The sequence below is a fragment of the Mauremys reevesii genome, linkage group 3 (assembly GCF_016161935.1).
Source record: "Mauremys reevesii isolate NIE-2019 linkage group 3, ASM1616193v1, whole genome shotgun sequence".
NCBI classification, from domain to species: domain Eukaryota; kingdom Metazoa; phylum Chordata; order Testudines; family Geoemydidae; genus Mauremys; species Mauremys reevesii.
This window is the reverse complement of record NC_052625.1, coordinates 114,489,763-114,508,341: the sequence shown is the minus strand read 5'-3', so window position 1 is coordinate 114,508,341 and position 18,579 is coordinate 114,489,763. Positions and strand designations below refer to the sequence as shown.

The window sequence follows — 18,579 nt, the reverse complement described above, 5'->3', positions numbered from 1 at the left end:
GGTTGACCGAAACAGCATTTTTGGTGAATAGATTATTGTGAAATTATTTTACCCAGCTCGAATGACTCGGTGTCTATTGAAAAAGGCATCACTCTAAACAGTGACAGCGAGTCATAAATTGTACTACTAGTGTCTCCTTTGCTTCGCTCCTGTTCCTCAGAAAACGCTACTGTAGAGACTGACACTTTCATAGACAACTCCCAATTTCACAAGTGAAGACTGCCATTAGATCTGAAAACGGTGGCATGCATTTGTTTACATTTGTAAGTGATTGAATGACACACTCACCTTCCCTTTTCTTCTTCAGGGGATATATTTTATTGTGAACTGTGCTTTCTTGGAATTTTTTCCTTATGTTTTCAATTACGTTTTCATCAGCATATTCATAGCTGTGCTTCTCCTCCAGAAGCATATTGTTTATTGGACCTAAGTAACAAATAAAGAAACCATAAAATATCTGTAAGGAGGTGACATGGGAGTCTGCTGATCACCGGATTTATATGACCCCCATTCTTCAGAATTATCTCCTTGTTTTTAACCATTTTTTCACTGCTTTAACACCTCTTTTCTCTTCTCCTTCCTTCTTCATGTCATATTATATGTCAAGAACAAATCATGCCAAACCAATCTAATTTCCTTCTTTGACAGAGTTACTGGCCGAATGGATGGGGGGAAGCTGTAGATGTAATATATCATGATTTTAGTAAGGTTTTTGACATAGTCCCACATGACATTTTCATGAGCAGACTAACGAAATGTGATCTAAATGAAATTACTATAAGGTGAGTGCACAACGGGTTGAAAGACCATACTCAAAGGGTTGTTATCAATGGTTCACTGTAAAACACGGAGGGCCTATCTAGTGAGGTCTGGCACTATTCAGTATTTTCACTAATGACTTGGGTAATGGAGTGGAGGGCATGTTCATAAAGTTTGCGGATGACACCAAGATGGGAGGGGTCCCTAGCACTTTGGAGGACAGGGTTAGAATTCAAAATGACCCTGACAAATTAGAGAATTGGTCTAAAATCAACAAGATGAAATTCAATAAAGACAAGTGCAAAGTACTGCACCTAGGAAGGAGACATCAAATGCACAACTACAAAATAACTGTCTAGGTGGGAGTACTTCTGAAAAAGATCTGGGGGTTATAGTAGATCACAAATTAAATATGACTCAACAATGTGATGCAGCTGCGAATAAGGCTAATATCATTCTGGGGTTTATTAACAGGAATGTATGTAAGATGGGATGTAAATTGCCCCACTCTGCTTAGCACTGGTGAGGCCTCAGCTGCAGAATTGTATATAGGTGCCGACTTCCTCTCTACCCAGGGGATGCTTGACCCCCACCCTCCACCCCAAGCCTGTCCTCACTCCATCCCTGCCCCCAGTGGGCAGGAGGAGCTGGGAGAAGGAGGGGAGTTTGGCTGCCAGTGGGTGCTAAGTGCCCACCAAATTTTTTTGGTGGGTGCTCCAGAGGCTGGAGCACCCCTGGAGTCAGTGCCTATCATACTGTGTCCAATTCTCGGTGCTGCACTTTAAGAAAGATACAGACAAATTAGAGAAAATCCAGAGGAGAGCAACAAAAACAATACAAGATTTAGAAAACCTGACCTATCAGGAACAGTTTAAAAAATGGGAAGTTTATTCTTGAGAAAACACAACCGAGGCAGGACCTGATAATGTCTTCAAATATGCTAAAGGCTGTTACAAAAAAAGATGATGATCAGTTGTTCTCCATGTCCATTGAAGATAGGACAAGTAATAATGAACTTAATCTGCAACAAGGGAGAATTAGGTTAGATTTTAGGAAAATCTTGTTAACTAGAAGGGTCATTAAGCTCTGGAATAGGCATCCAAAGGAGGCTGAGGAATCCCCATCACAGGAGGTTTAAGCAAAGGTTACACAAATCCTTGTCAGGGATGGTCTAGATTTACTTGGTCCTGCGTCAGCACAGGGAGCTGGACTTCAGGACTTGTCTTGGTCCTTTTTACCCCTCCATTGCTATTATTCTATTTGTATTAAGGTAGCATCTAGAGGCCCCCAACTGAGACCGAGGACCCATTGTGTTAAGCACTCTACAGACACAGTGAGAAATGGCATACTCTTCAGGGCAGGGACTATCTAAACAGACAAGGCACACCAAAGTGTGGGAGAAAGGAAGCATTATTACCCCCACTTTACATATTTTTCCCCAGAGAGATTAAGTGATTTGCACAAGAGTACCTAGAAAATCTGTGGCAGACCCAAGAATTAAACACAGGTCTTTTGATTCCCATTTCAGTGCCAAAGCCATGAGATCATCCTTCCTTCTCTTTTAGGAATCCAGGTGCAGATAGATCTAGATCTGAGTGTTAGTAAAAGGCCTGAAGAACTAAAATAACCTGACTGCTTGCATCCGAAGAAGTGGGTATTCACCCACGAAAGCTCATGCTGCAAAACTTCTGTTAGTCTATAAGGTGCCACAGGATTCTTTGCTGCTTCTACAGAACCAGACTAACACGGCTACCCCTCTGATACTTAAAATAACCTGTTATCTTCTTTAAAAATGTTGCCACAGTAAATTCAGATTATCTGCCATATGTGGCACGTAGCCTCCATAATACAAGTTTACTCCAGTCACATATGGTTGTGTCTCATAGTCTAAAGTGATGAGAAATTGCCTTGGTATTTCCTAGGGATGTGCCCTTCAGCTACGTCTCATTTAGAGGGTGGTATGCTCCACATCAGATGTATGTTTTGCTCCAGTTACTTAGGAGTTTACTACATTTGCATGGTGTTTTCAGTTAATTTGAGTGTTTCGGGGAAAACTGCTTTGTGTTCAGAGACAAAAGTTTTTATTTCTCATTCCCTGCTTTAATGAACCCATCTTGGAAATGAGTTTGCTGGCATGCAGGATGAGTTTTCCCAGAACACAGTAGGTGTGGTCACATTCCCATTTCAATTAACAATGGTATACCTCTGGCAGTCCTCCCATTGCTCTCCCACACTGCTCTGCTTTTACAGCTGGATCAGCCTGTTTATTTACCTGTGTGCTTTCTACAGCTTCAGGGACATCTTGATAAGATGTCACCTCTTCCTTTAAATGCTGTCATGCAGCCAGCTGTGTCCCTTTGCGATTCCTTAATCAGTCATGATTGAACAATGTGAACAACAACTCCATCCGCCTCTCTCTGGAACTGAACAAACTAGCAGTGTTTCCAGACCTTGGCAGCCTGGGGAGCAGACAAGCCAGTAACTGAATGCAGATCTCAGACACAGAAGTGATGCAGCCATCATTTTCTTCACATACATTTCTACGTTTGTAATTCATTTTCAACTGAGTGCATCTCTTATCAGTGAAAATAAACTAAGGACTGAAACAAGCAACACAAGGAATAAAGTAATCCTTGGGGAGTCAGAAGGAGAAATATTGTTTGTGCTCACTGGACTTAATATGGAATTAAACCACAGAAGTGCTCAGAATTGATATTGCTCTCTGTTTTTTCTCTCCCCAAACTCATGCTTATAAACAAAATCATAACATCTAAGTCAGCCAGGGCAGGGAGAAAGGAAATTAATGGCACTAACCCAAAACATATCCCAAGGGATTAATGTCAGTAAGACTTTATTGGAAGTAGCCTTTAATCCCAAACTGGAGTGGGACATCTTTTGAAATATACATATTTACACTTCAATTGAGCATTAGAAAATGAGAAAATGAATGATCTCAAGAGAATCTCAAGCAGTAAAATCAATGCAACTTAATTCCCTGCTTGGAAATCTATTAACCTCAGCACTAAGTTTACATAACAGCTATATGATTTTTTTAATTACATTCCCTTCCTTAGGGTAGCAGGGCATGCTCCCCAGAACTCAAAGCCCTCAAACGCTCCACCCCAACCCACTTGTTAATGGCTACGGACACTCTCTTTGCAGAGGTAGGCTGGATTTTATTTCTTCTGAAGTGTTTCTCTGGTCCTTCCAGTGGCACAAATTTAGATATTTCTTTGGGGGAGAGGGCAACTTCCAGCTCCCACCTTCCCCAAGCAGGGACCCCAGTCTGGTCCCTGTTCATTCCCCACTCCTTCCTCCCACATAGATCCTGGGTCTCCCATGGCCAGGGAGTCTTCCCTCTCGCTTACCCACACAGTCCATCAGTCAGTGTCGCCAAAAATCACCTTCTTGGCAGACTCCCCTGCACCCTCCACCATACAAGAACAGACTCCATGTGCACCAGGTTATAATACCATTTGGCCCAGGACAGAGGCAAGGTCAGGCCAAATTTGAGTGGCATTGCAACCCTGTGTGCCAGGTCACAATGGCATGTGCTGAAATTTGGTTCGGCCACCCTTCTGTCTGTATCAAATTCCAGTGGCATGGCAACCACAAAACTGGAGTGATCAGGAGTAGCCACACTGATTTAGTGCAGGGCCACTACTTAAAAGTAGTTGAGTGATGGCCCCCTTGATGCCACAGCCTATGGAATTTAGAATGAGTGCAAAAACCTGGGGGGCCTTACCCTAGGTCCCCTTATTGGTGTTAGTGGCTTCTTCATAGGTTTTAAGGCCAGAAGAGACCATTATGATCATCTAGTCCAGGGGTTCTCAAATGAGGGTCGGGACTCCTCAGGGGGTCGCGAGGTCATTGCATGAGGGGGTCATGAACTGTCAACCTCCACCCCAAACTCTGCTTGCCTCCAGCATTTATAATGGTGTTAAATATATTAAAAAGTGGGTTTAATTTATTGCGGGGGGTCACACTCAGAGGCTTGTGATGTGAATGGGGTCACCAGTGAAAAAGTTTGAGACCCATTGATCTAGTCTGACCTCCTCCATAAGACAGGCCACGGAAGTCTAGAGAGCAACATGAGGTTCCTGTATCCATAGCACTCAAATCCCTTTCCAGCCCAGCTGTGAAAGACAGCATGGTCAAATCCCAAACTCGGCTCCCTTTGAGGACACTCACTGCACAGCCAGCAGCCTCACCAGGCTGGCCCTAAAACTAATATTTTGTAATACAATTGTGTAATTGCAAGATGACACTCCAGGGCTAGAGTTATGTTGCATCAGTTAGCATCCAGGCACCCTGAAAGTGCTCTGTCTTTGGCCTCCTGCCTAATAGAACAATGTAGCTGTAAATTATCACTCGATAATTCAATCCCTGTTGTGATCTAAATGACACATGAGTGCGTTATATACAAAGCTGAAGAGCGAGTGTTGTGAGCAAGCTCAGGTGTGCATTTATGCCCAGTCATGTTTTATTTACTATGAGCCAGATTCTGATACTCTTACTCATGCTCACGGGTACTTTACTCATTGAGGAGCTCCATGGAAATCAATGACTAAGGCATATCAGAATCTGGCCCTATACAAATCCCTAAACAAATCACATTTCATAACAATGGGCCGTATCCTCAGATGATGTAAATCAAGATAGCTTCATTGGTTCAATGAAGCTACCACAATAGACACCAGCGGAAGATGTTAGCCAGTATCTTTTAAAATATCATTTTTGACATGTAAAAACATATAGCATATATTATATAGGTTAAATACATGAAAGATTAATGTTTACAATGTGCTGGAATCATACAAAACATTATTAATAAAAGTTGAATTTTAAATTGTATGTTTTGCTGAAAGCTGCAGCTGCTTGATACATTCACTGTTTCTCTTTTTTATTTTGAGTAGCTACTATGCCCTGGTTGTGTCTCTTTTTCTGTTACTTCACTTCCAATAATTCTACCTGATTAATTATATCTAAATCTTTCTGTCCTGAATTTCTGTCTGCTGTAGTATTGTTTCTTTTTGGTACAATAACTCTTCCATCCATTCTTTAATATATCAACATTTCTTATAGATAAGAAACAGTTATTTCAAGGTTTAAATTGTTCTATCACTGCAATAACAGTTACATTGTTAAAAATGTCTTGTGCTTATGTGCTCTAGAGTCAGATCCAAGGGTGCTGAAACCATTTTTATTCTGGGGGTGCTGATGATGGAAACCAGGCTTTTGGTGTTTGTTATTACTACTTCAAGCCAGTTCCAGCACCACTGATCTGATTCTGCTCCTGTTGAAATCAATGTTATTGGCTTCAATGAAGGTAGTGAAAAGGGGGCCCAACTTGGCTCCTGCAACAGAGCATATGTGGATTCTTGAGGACGATGCACAACAATCTGACCCCACCTGCTACCCAAAGGGCAGAATCTGTGGCCTTGTTTTCCCAAAGCCTTTGGAACATTGTAGGGGAAGCAAGGCTTAATTTGTGCCAGGGCTTGCCAGGGCTGACCACCGGCACCTCTAGGCTTGGCCGTTCGTAGCCTCGGCACCTCTCGGCTTGCTGCATCAGCTATGAAGGGAAAAAAATTGCTTGAGCCCCAGCTCCTCTTTCATTACAAATTAAGCACTGAGGGGAAGTACTGTACATATGCAGAGTCTGCCCACCTCATCAGAGGTACGCTCAGCCATGGAGATCTTTAAAGAGGCCATGTAGCCACACATAACTCTGAAATGAGGTTGTCAGCAAACTAAAAATCTCCTTCCCTGTAACCACTCCCAGGTACAGCTGGGCAGGAAACAGCTATCCCATTTCATGACAATTTTCAATATTTTAAATTCTTTCCCATTTTTGCTCCAGGACAAGACTGAGACCTTTTAAAATGAGAGACACAGAAAGACCCATCCCGGTCTGGTGGTCAGGGCACTCAATCCTGCTGTGAATGCCCCAAGTTCAAACCCCTGCTCTGCCTGATTTGGAGCAACAAGTTGAACCCAGGACTCCCATATCACAGGTGAGTGGCCAAACCACCAGTCTATTGGCTATTCTACTGTGGGTTTTATTTAGTTGCTCCTGTTAGTGTTGTTCCACTTAGAATAAATAATTTGAATATTCATTGCAATGGGGACTAAAATCTGATTCTCTCATTTTGACAAGCAAATTCTACCCTGGACCTGAGAAACTTATCCCAATGAACATTTCGGTTTTGATGGCTCAGTACTTGCTGACAAAAAAATGTTTTGTCAAAAAATTCCCACCAGCTCTACTCTCAATCCCCTGACTGGAGCTTCTGGCTGCTACTCTAAGACATAATAAATATTTAATAAGTAATGAAAATGTGTAGGAGTACAGAACAGGTTATTCCTGCAATACAGAGAGTCAGTATTTGGTCATTAGAGATTAGTCAGGTGCACTGTACACTAAATCTGACCAATGCATTAATGCAGGTACTTATCAAGATTGTTACAAGGAGGAGGGAGAAAACGTATTCTCCTTAACCTCTAAGGATAGGACAAGAAGCAATGGGCTTAAATTTCAGGAAAGGAGGTTTAGGGTGGACTTTAGGAAAAACTTCCTGTCAGAGTGGTTAAAAACTGGAATAAATTGCACAGGGTGGTTGTGGAATCTCCATCATTGGAGATATTTAAGAGCAGGTTAGACAAACACCTGTCAGGGATGGGCTAGATAATACTTAGTCCTGCCCTGAATGCAGGGGACTGGACTAGAGGACCTTTTGAGGTCCCTTGCAGTCCTATGATTCTATGATTTCTTTCCTTGCTGCTTTATTTCAAGATGCATCATTTCAAGATGCATCATTGTAGAAGGGTGGTTACCCGCTCTGGCCCTGACAGGGTTAAAACCAGCCCTGGCAGAACAGCCCAGGCTGAGTGGGAAGCAGGCTCAGCTGGGGCCACACAAGCCCCAATTAGGGCCCAGCTGGCCGTATAAAGGCTTGAGCCAGGAGCTCAAGAAAACAGTCTCTCTCTGGCTGTAGAGGGAGATGGGCCTGGCTGCAGGGAGCAAGAAACAGGGTACCTGAGTGGAGAAGGGCTGGGGAAAGGCAGAGGAGCTGGGGAGCTCCAGCCTGGAAAGCCCCAAGCTGCGGCCTAACATTGGGCTAATAGGTACTGGGGGTTGCAGAGGGCAGCCCAGAGGTAGGCCAAGGCAGCAGGTCCAAACCCAACCTTGCCAGTGATGAGTAGGCTGATACTGCAGTCTGCCCCAGGGGGCGGGGGCTAGACAATGACTGGCAGTAGCTGTATACTGAGGCAAGGTGGGGATAGAGGGTGGGGGTTCCCGTGGGAGGGGAGACCCTAAGACTGAGGGGTTACGTCCAGGGAGCAGTGCCCCAGATAACAGGACACTGGGTCCAGGAGGGACGCAGGGGCAAGCAATAGCGGGACACCGGCCTGCAGAGGGCACTCCAACGGCTGGAGAGCTAATTCCCATGGACGACCAGCAGGAGGTGCCGCCGGGGTGAGTCCCACATGCTTACAATCATACAATAATAAATATTGAGATCAAGCCCCAAACACAAGAAAAAAGTTACAATTATAATAAAAAAGGAAGAAAGATTCATTTTAAAAAATAACTATAGGATCACAGGAGCTTGGAGGGCTTTAGGGCTTAATGCTAATTTTGATCTTCTACTCCGGTCTTAATCAAATGCAAGACCAGATGATGTGGTCATGGTGTCTAATCAGCAACAAACAGAAGTTTCTATAAGAAGGAATGTAACAATTCTAAACTACTAGCAAGAAGATTAGGTAACTTTTTAGAAAATCCATTTAGGATTAATTTCAAGAGTAAACAAAGAGACATTCAGATGGATATTTTCTGACTAGAATGATTTTTATTGCAAATATTGCTAGTATTTCTAATGAGTTGAAACTCAATGAAACTGAGGTATAAGAGAACAAAATACCTCAACCTTCAGTACTAAATTCATTTTAGAATTGAATGGTGAAGGAGTAAAAAGCTATAGCTTCACTGAAATAATAATTTTAAAAATCCCATCTTTATGAACATGAAGCTTACAAGGAAACAAAATGGATGCCTTAAAACTCAAAGATATGAATTCACATTTTTCTTCAGATCTGTATATTCTTTGATGCATCCGGAATCATATGGACTTTAAAAAAAAATATTCTATGACCTACAGACTGTAGAAACAGAGCAAGAATTGTGCGCATGATGGGCTTCTCTGACAACACAGATTTCATGCCCTTATTAGAATATGAAACAGTTTAGCTGTTTGTAGGAGTGGATTGAAATCACCAGTAGAAGTTTAAAAATTAGTCAGACAATATAGTTTCTCCCACTCAGAACCCACAGGAACATGTGCATGTTATAGGTCTGAGACATATTTTCTGCTCCAGTGTGTCCAATTCTGGGTGCTGTACTTTAAGAAAGATACAGACAAATTAGAGAGAATCCAGAGGAGAGCAACAAAAATAATACAAGATTTAGAAAACCTGACCTATCAGGAACAGTTTAAAAAATGGGCAGTTTATTCTTGAGAAAACACAACTGAGGCAGGACCTGATAATGTCTTCAAATATGTTAAAAGCTGTTACAGAAAAGATGATCAGTTGTTCTCCATGTCCACTGAAGGTAAGACAAATAATAATGAACTTAATCTGCAGCAAGGGAGAATTAGATTATTTTTTAGGAAAATCTTACTAATTAGAAGAGTTGTTAAACTCTGGAATAGGCATCCAAAGGAGGCTGAGGAATCCCCATCACAGGACGTTTAAGCAAAGGTTACACAAACTCTTGTCAGGGATGGTCTAGGTTTACTTGGTCCTGCGTCAGCACAGGGAGCTGGACTTCAGGACTTGTCTTGGTCCTTTTTACCCCTTCATTTCTATTATTCTATTTGTATTAAGGTAGCATCTAGAGGCCCCCAACTGAGACCGAGGACCCATTCTGTTAAGCACTCTACAGACACAGTGAGAAATGGCATTCTCTTCAGGGCAGGGACTATCTAAACAGACAAGGCACACCAAAGTGTGGGAGAAAGGAAGCATTATTACCCCCACTTTACATATTTTTCCCCAGAGAGATTAAGTGATTTGCACAAGAGTACCTAGGAAATCTGTGGCAGACCCAAGAATTAAACACAGGTCTTTTGATTCCCATTTCAGTGCCAAATCCATGAGATCATCCTTCCTTCTCTTTTAGGAATCCTTCTTTTGGATTGTATATATTAGTGTCAGATCAACATTTGTGCATACACGAGGTGATCTGTTAACCTTCTGGGGGTTACTGGTGTAGTATGGACAGGGGGTGAATAAACTGTTAATACAGTATAATCACTAACAGTCTGGGTGCAGATAGATCTAGATCTGAGTGTTAGTAAAAGGCCTGAGAAACTAAAAGAACCTGTTATCTTCTTTAAAAATGTTGCCACAGTAAATTCAGATTATCTGCCATATGTGGCACGTAGCCTCCATAATACAAGTTTACTCCAGTCACATATGGTGTCTCATAGTCTAAAGTGATGAGAAATTGCCTTGGTATTTCCTAGGGATGTGCCCTTCAGCTATGTCTCATTTAGAGGGTGGTATGCTCCACATCAGATGTATGTTTTGCTCCAGTTACTTAGGAGTTTACTACATTTGCATGAAAATGAAAACGAAAACCAGGGCAAAATTTGCAAAACTTCATTATAGCACCTCGTAAAAGGCAATCAGTTAATCTGAGTGTTTCGGGGAAAACTGCTTTGTGTTCAGAGACAAAAGTTTTTATTTCTCATTCCCTGCTTTAATAAACCCACCTTGGAAATGAGTTTGCTGGCATGCAGGATGAGTTTTCCCAGAACAGAGAAGGTGTGGTCACATTCCCATTTCAATTCACAATGGTATACCTCTGGCAGTCCTCCCATTGCTCTCCCACACTGCTCTGCTTTTACAGCTGGATCAGCCTGTCTATTTACCTGTGTGCTTTCTACAGCTTCAGGGACATCTTGATAAGATGTCACCTCCTCCTTTAAATGCTGTCATGCAGCCAGCTGTGTCCCTTTGGGATTCCAGCTTGTGGTAAGTACACACACTTGGGGTCATATACCACACATCAGTCATAGGACCCATGCCTCACACTTTCACATGGTCCCATGCTGCAGTCCTGGACTTCCTTGCCCACTTGGCAAAGGAGATCCAGTCCTATCTTAACAGCACTCACCAGAATGCCAAGTTATACAAGACATATTTGAAAGAGAGGAGCCACTCCTGGGACCTGATCCAGTGACTCAAAATAGGAAAGGCACACTGGCAGTGTTTGAAAAATGCTGGGAACAATGATAACAGCTTTGTGAGAGTTTGGATTGACAATGCCTTTTACGAGGTGCTATAATGAAGTTTTGCAAATTTTGCCCTGGTTTTCATTTTCATCATGGTGTGTTCAATAAAGGTGTTTTTTTTTTAAATGTATGACTTGTGTTATTTTTTGCTTGTACTTAGATTGTAAAGTCCTTGGTGCAGGGGCCATCTTTTTGTTCTGTGTTTGTACAGTGCCTAGCACAATGGGGCTCAACGGTAATGCAAATACTAATGATCCCAAGGCCACCTAGGTTCTGGCCAGTCCTCAGCATAAGTTATAACAACCTGACCTGCCGCAGCACAGGTGCCTCTTTACTCTGTATAGACTCCCTGCGACAGTCCTTACTCATGTGAGTCGTCTGACTTTAATGTGACTGCTAGCATGAGTAACCCCAGTATTAATACATATTCTTGGTTAATTAATAAGTAAAAAGTGATTTTATTAAATACAGAAAGTAGTAACAGACAGAACAAAGTGAATTACCAAGTAAAATAAAATAGAACACACAAGTCTAAGCCTAATACAGTAATATAACTGAGTACAGATAAAATCTCACCCTGAGAGATGTTTCAATAAGTCTCTTTCACAGACTGGCCACCTTCCTAGTCTGGGCACAATCCTTTCCCCGGTACAGCCCTTGTTCCAGCTCAGGTGGTAGCTAGGGGATTCCTCATGATGGCTGCCTCCTTTGTTCTGTTCCACCCATTTATGTATCTTTGGCACAAGGCAGGAATCCTTTGTCCCTCTCTGGGTTCCCACCCCCTCCTTCTCAATGGAAAAGCACCAGGTTAAAGATGGATTCCAGTTCAGGTGACATGATCACATGTCACTGTAAAACTTCATTACCCACTTGCCAGCACACACGTATACAGGGAGACTTACAAGTAAAACAAAGCCAGCTGCAGTCAATTGTCCTGGTTACTAGGAGTCATCAAGATTCCAAACCACCATTAATGACCCACACTTTGCATAATTACAATAGGCCCTCAGAGTTATATTTCTAGTTTTAAATACAAGAGCAGTACATTTATACAAATAGGATGATCTCACACAGTAGATTATAAGCTTTGTAATGATACCTTACAAGAGACCTTTTGCATGAAGCATATTCTGGTTACATTATATTTAAACTCATTAGCATATTTTCATAAAATTATATGGAGTGTAACATCACACTGTTTATGGCCTCTGAGAAGACAAAGCAGGCCTGCTTAGGCAGTCTGACTTTGCTGAGGAATTCACAGTGTAGACAGGGAACTGTGCAGCCTGGAAATACCCCAGTCAGGAAAGAGAGAGAGAGAGAGGTGGGTCTCCACCCAAGAGAGGTGATAGCTGAGGAGCTGGAAGCCTAGAGCAGGTGCCATTGATGGTCCTTCCAGGGGGAATAGAAGTGCAGCTGCCTTGGACTGTGACAGCACAAATGGGAGTTAGGTGACAAACTCCTATTATCCTTCAACAGGAGTTAGGTGCCTCTTGTGCCTTTGAAATTCTCCCCTCAAACAAATTACTTTCAGAGCATTAATAATGAATCCCTTGTTATGAAAGCTGTTTATGTTATTTTTGGAGGAGTTGCAGTATGCAAGGTTTTCAAAGTAATGTCCTGAATTTCACAGTTGGCAGCCACACACATTCAATGACAAGGCAATAAAGAAAAGCTTTATGGTATTGTCCTGGTCTACCCTCACTTGAAACTGGGGGGTTTCAAAGTGAGGACCCGCATGTCTTCCCCCACCCCAAAATCCTAGGGTAGGTCTCCTTGTCGCTGCCACCAGTCAGGTTTAAAGTGTCTGACACACTGCCTGTCCCCCCAACTTTCCCTGGGGAATACAGATCCACTCACAGGAGGAAAACCTCCCCCCCCCCCCTCTCTCCTAGCCACTGGAAAGAGATACCTGATTCAAACTGCTTGAATCAAACCCAGGAGGAATTCTCTCTTCCCCCTCCCTTCTCTGCCCGGAGATAAGCTGTCTCACCACCGAGAGAGAATGTCTCAGCCCCATCCCCTATATCCACAGTAGAAGGGATTTAATCAAATCTTTATAGAAAGAATTTATTAAAAGAACAACAAGAAAATACAGAATCTCTACGAGTCCAAGCTGGCCACTCATAGGGTATAACCTTGCTAAGTTCTGGAGAGAATCCTCTCTCTTTCTCAGTACAACGATACAGGTAGAATTAAGAATAATCAATAACAAACACACAGAATTGCAAGCATAGGATTATTAGGTGAGGACACAAAGTATCTTTCTAATACTCACTATCTTGACTAGAAGAAATTAGTTCAGAAAGGTGGAAGCTGGTAGACTTGATTAAAACATCTGGACTCTTGTAACTCCAAACGGCCAAAGACAACACCCCCCCAAACAGAGGGAAAAAGTTCCCTCCTAGGAGTTTCAAATTCTCTTCCCTGATTGGTCCTCAGGTCAGGTGCCCACCAGGTACTATGCTTTAACCCTTTACTAACTATTCATGACAGGTATGTTTTTATATTACTAGCAGAAACCACTCAACTGATTGCATGCAGACAGACATTCAGGGCCCAGTCCTGCAAACACGCTACATGTGGAAGTCCCATTATTGGATAGATATGATGGGTGGACCCATCAGATGGGCCATGAGCCTGATCCAAACCCCATTGAAATCAATGGTAGTTATTCCATTGACTTCATAGGTTTTGGATCAGGCCCCATGTCATGTAGCTTTTCAGCTTTAACATGCTCTGAAAAAAAAAAAAAACACCAAAACAGATGTTGAAAATACATGGGAAATCCTAACACACAGTACAGAAAAAGTATAAATAAATAAAAGCCAATTAATTTTCTCAGTTCAATTTTTTCTAAGAAATATAAAAATATGACTTGAGACAGCTTAATATTTTTACACAACTCATTCATTCAGCTTTGCCAACAGGGCTGAATCATCAGTCTTTTAAAAAGATTGACTGCAGCACCTTCTCCATGCAGGCCTGCTCCTGAAAACCACTGAATATTCATGCTGCAGTGTCAAACTGAGTTTAATACCATGCTGCTGCTGAGAGTTTGCCTTATGGCATTTATTCAGGAAGAAATGAGAGGTTCACATTTTGTCTCTTTTAACTGATCCACAAGTTCCAATTGAATCATGCAAAACACTTCTGCACATCAAGCATTTATCAGGGCTGAGGTTAAACGCTGTTATATTAATAAATCAAATCATAAAGCTTAACTGACCTTTAATCACACTGGTGTCCAGTAATGTAGCTGTCCCAGTCACGTTGTCCTCATTCTCCCAGTGCACTAAATCATTTTGACAACTAACTTGTAATTCTGAAACAGCAGTAGCTTGATCTGAGCACAGTTTCTTAGTGGTGTCTACATAGAGATTCTGAAATTACATAGAACAGTGTGATTGATTTCTTGTATGCATTGTTAGTCCAAACTAGATACTTTTCACAAATGTGACAGGGAAGAGCATCAGTTATACTTTAGGTCATTTCTGTGGATTTGGAACATGAATCTACGGTTTGTCAAAGTAAGTTATAAATAACATTTACTACAATGCTAGCCTTGGAGGCATGTATACCACAAAGTAACATGACTAGAATGAGAAGATATTCTAGGTACAGAAAATTACATTTAAGACATATTTCATAGCCTCTCGCGCACGCGCATGCATGACTGAGAGATTTCCTTATCTGTTTCTTTTCAAATATTTTTCTTTTTAGTGAGTTGTTCTTACTGTATGGCTTATAATAAATCTAATTGAATTAATTCAGTACATGACAAATACAACACACACATATACACACAAGTCTGGCATTTCAATTATATATATTTATACTTATAAAATGGTGACTGTGGTTAGGCAGTACTTACATACAATTATAGTGTAAATACATTACAGTTATGGTTTTGATAATTCATATTATCAAAACCATAACTGCAATGTATTTACATTGTAACTGCATGTGAGTACTGCCTAACCACAGTCACCATTTTATAAAGTATAAATATGTATAATTGAAATGCCAATCAATTCAAAACAGAACAGCACATCCAGCTGAGATGCAAATTAGTGAATAAGAGCTAATGATCAAAATCTATCTGCTTGTGCAAGAAGTGTAGCCGCTCTTCATCAAGATCAACCTTGTATCATACATACAGGTAAAATTAATCCTAACTGAAATAACAATGAAAATATTGTAATATCAGAGCAAATAATGGGACATAAAAACCAATTAACACTTTCTTGGGCTTACTTATATTTGTATTTTCTGAAATAAACACTAGAAGATATATCAGCAGGGGTTCATTGCATCACAAGATTCTACACAAGGTTGTATAGTACAACTTGTACAATGTTATGCAGTACAGTTCGTGATTGTGAAAGAACTATGATATCAAGCAAAGAGTGAAGCAGTGGTAAAATTTACAAGGACCTCAGAGATTTGTGGAAAGAGAAATAGAGCTGAACATATTAGAAAAAGGACAGAATTATCAAAAGAAATTCTTAACAGCAATGAAAAAAAAAGTAAAAAATATGCTGTTATAACTGAACCATATTTTCTGCTAGCGGATAGTGGCATAGCTCCAGTGAAGTTAACAGAGCTCTACCATTTTGCACCAGCAAAGAATGGGCCCCTTCTTCACAAATGAGATCTCTTCTTCCTCTTTTGTATTGCACCAGGTCTACATGTATCACCGTGACACCAGTCTGTCCTGATCATATTAATAAAAGTTTTAAGAAATGTCCAAATTTTAGCCAGGACAAAAATTAACACATTTCAAAACAGAAATGTACAACACTTTCAATAAACTTGTCACAGCCTCCATAAAAGTATAGTTTATATTAAAGGTGAATGATAAAGAAAAAAAATAAGTGGAGATCAGTTTACGCACAGGTTGTCCTCAGAGCTCAGATGGTTGGGGACATTTCAGCACAGAAATAAGTTTTAACCAATCTTTTCTTCAGTGTTTACAAAATTAAGAAAATCTTGAGAACATATTATGTAACTAACAGGAATAATAACAACATTTTAAAAATATCTTTGTCTTTTATTCTTTTCTATTTAGATTTCCTTTTTTTTTGTTAAGCCTAGTAATTAACACAACATGTTACACTTATAGTCTTTATTCTGTGTTGTCCAAAATAACCTGAAAACAAGTCTTGGTGTCAAAAATAGCCATGCAGGGGGAAATCCCACAATTCTGAAGCCTATGATTAACACTTGCAATAATCTTATCAGTCAATCTAATGTACCACTCTTTTAGAGTCACTTCTTTGCAATGGTTCCCCAAGGCACTTTGCAAATACATTAAAATTGACAGAGCTCAGACATTTAAGAATAAACCAGGTTACATAAATTAGATTTTCATTTCAATTTAGATTGAAATCTGTAACACTCTAGCATCCCTAATTGTAATATACACATTTAGTAGATTTACGGAATACTTAAAAGTACTCCTTATAACCAGGGGCGGCTCTAGGAATTGCGCCGCCCCAAGCAGGGTGGCATGCCGCGGGGGGCGCTCTGGCGGTCGCCGGTCCCATGGCTCTGGTGGACCTCCTGCAGACGTGCCTGTGGAGGGTCCGCTGGTCCCGCGGCTCCGGTGGACCTCCCGCAGGCACGCCTGCGGATGCTCCACCAAAGCCGCGGGACCAGCGGACCCTCCACAGGCATGCCTGCGGGAGGTCCACCGGAGCCGCCTGCCACCCTCCCGCGGCACGCCGCCCCAAGCACACGCTTGGCGCGCTGGGGTCTGGAGCCGGCCCTGCTTATAACTACACTAAACATCTAAGGTCAAATCCTGACATTCTAATTCAGTATTACTCAGACATCTCTGAAGAAGAATTCCAATTGGATGAACTCTTGGTTCCACAGAAGTCAATGGGAGCTTTGCCATTGGACTTCAACGGAGCCAGGAATTGCCAATTGTCTTCAGTGAGCATTCTGCCACAGGAAGGACTGAGTTAAAATCTTCAGGATTTGGACCATGGCAATTTGTTAAAAAGGATCACAGATCAGTAAAATAGAGGGAATATCAAATCTGACCAACAGGGGCAGCTCCAGGCACCAGCACACCAAGCACGTTCCTGGGGCAGCAAGCCGCAGTGGGCGGCCTGCCCGGTCGCCAGGAGGGCGGTAGTCAGGCAGCCTTCGGCGGCATGCCTGTGGGAGGTCCGCCAGTCCCGCGGTTTTGGTGGTAATTTGGCAGTGGGTACACTGAAGGCGTGGGACCAGCGGACCTCCTGCAGGCATGCTGCCAAATCCACGTTACCAGCGGAACTCTGGCAGGCATGCCGCCAAAAGCTGCCTGACTGCCGTGCTTGGGGTGGCAAAATACATAGAGCCGCCCCTGCTGACCAGTATAACAACTAAAAGCTTTTGACCAGAAAATTTTACCTCAGTAGTTAAGAATTGCCCCAAAAACCTCTACTAATACTCAAACTTTAGAAGAAAAGGTGCAAAGCCATAAAGGTAAGGTAGCTAGGGACTACATAATGCCTCAGGAAGTAAGAGGCGTTATATTAAAGAAAATACAAAATGTTATTGGGGGCTAATGCAAGGATCAAAGTACTGGGGATGCATCATTTTAGTGCAAATTGAGGCTACAGCATTCTTCAGAAGTTGTAAATCTGCACAGAATTTATCTGTAATTCATGAAATATAAGACACTGAAATAATAAAGGAGGCTAGAAGTGACCAAAGCAAATTTTGCCTGACAACTGCATACTGAGCTTAGCACACAGTGTGCATGTGCACACTCGCCTACCCTGCACCCAGACATACAGAAACATTTACTATTCTACTGAACCGTATTGCATAAATAATAAAAAATAAAAATCAGAATGCTTTGTCTTTAATGCAAGGCAATGATTGTGCTTTAAAATCAGTAATGAATAAAACATATTGATAGCCCTGTGATGTGGGTATATATTACCACCCCGATTTTACACTTGGGGAAACTATAGTACTTCAGTGTCACACAGGAAGTATGTGGCAGAACTGGGAAAAGAATCAAGATTTCTTCACTCCAGCCTGTGCTTTGACCACAAGACTACCTTTCCTCTCCTATTTAGGCCATTTCCTCCCAAAGCTGCCATCAGCAGAGATGGGCAGTAATATTATGCCAGGCCTAGGACCCCTGAACTCTTCTGAAAGAAACCACCAAAAACTATTGTAGACACTTGATAAATCTCACACATGTGACTTGAGACAGCACAGTTCTTCACTGGAATCTGTAGCTACAGTTATACGACACCCAGAAAAATGGCTCTGCAGATAACCCAAGTGGTTTTATATTGAAAGACTAAGCGAGAGAGAGAGTTCCAAAAAGAATAGCTGTGACCACTGAAAACAAGTACAAACATTTTATTCGGCTACAATAAGTAGGGGATGCTCTCTAAACAAGTGTGATAAGAATTCTGTAATTTGATGCATTGCAATGTTTGTGAAATTTTCCCGTTTGTACCCAGTATAAGCTACTGTTTTTATTATTTATTTATGTATTCATTTA

At 41.6% G+C, this 18,579-nt stretch overlaps 1 protein-coding gene across 2 annotated transcripts in view; it reads right to left on the bottom strand.

The window, feature by feature from the left end:
* Positions 1 to 18,579, bottom strand: part of THEMIS (thymocyte selection associated) — a 106,996-nt gene that overhangs the window by 11,326 nt on the left and 77,091 nt on the right. For both annotated transcript variants that reach the window (XM_039533081.1, XM_039533082.1), the window contains 2 exons: positions 14,293 to 14,446; positions 289 to 426 (listed from right to left, as the gene is read on the bottom strand). In XM_039533081.1, coding sequence (XP_039389015.1) covers positions 289 to 426; positions 14,293 to 14,446 — 292 coding nt within the window. The remainder of the gene's footprint in view (positions 1 to 288; positions 427 to 14,292; positions 14,447 to 18,579) is intronic.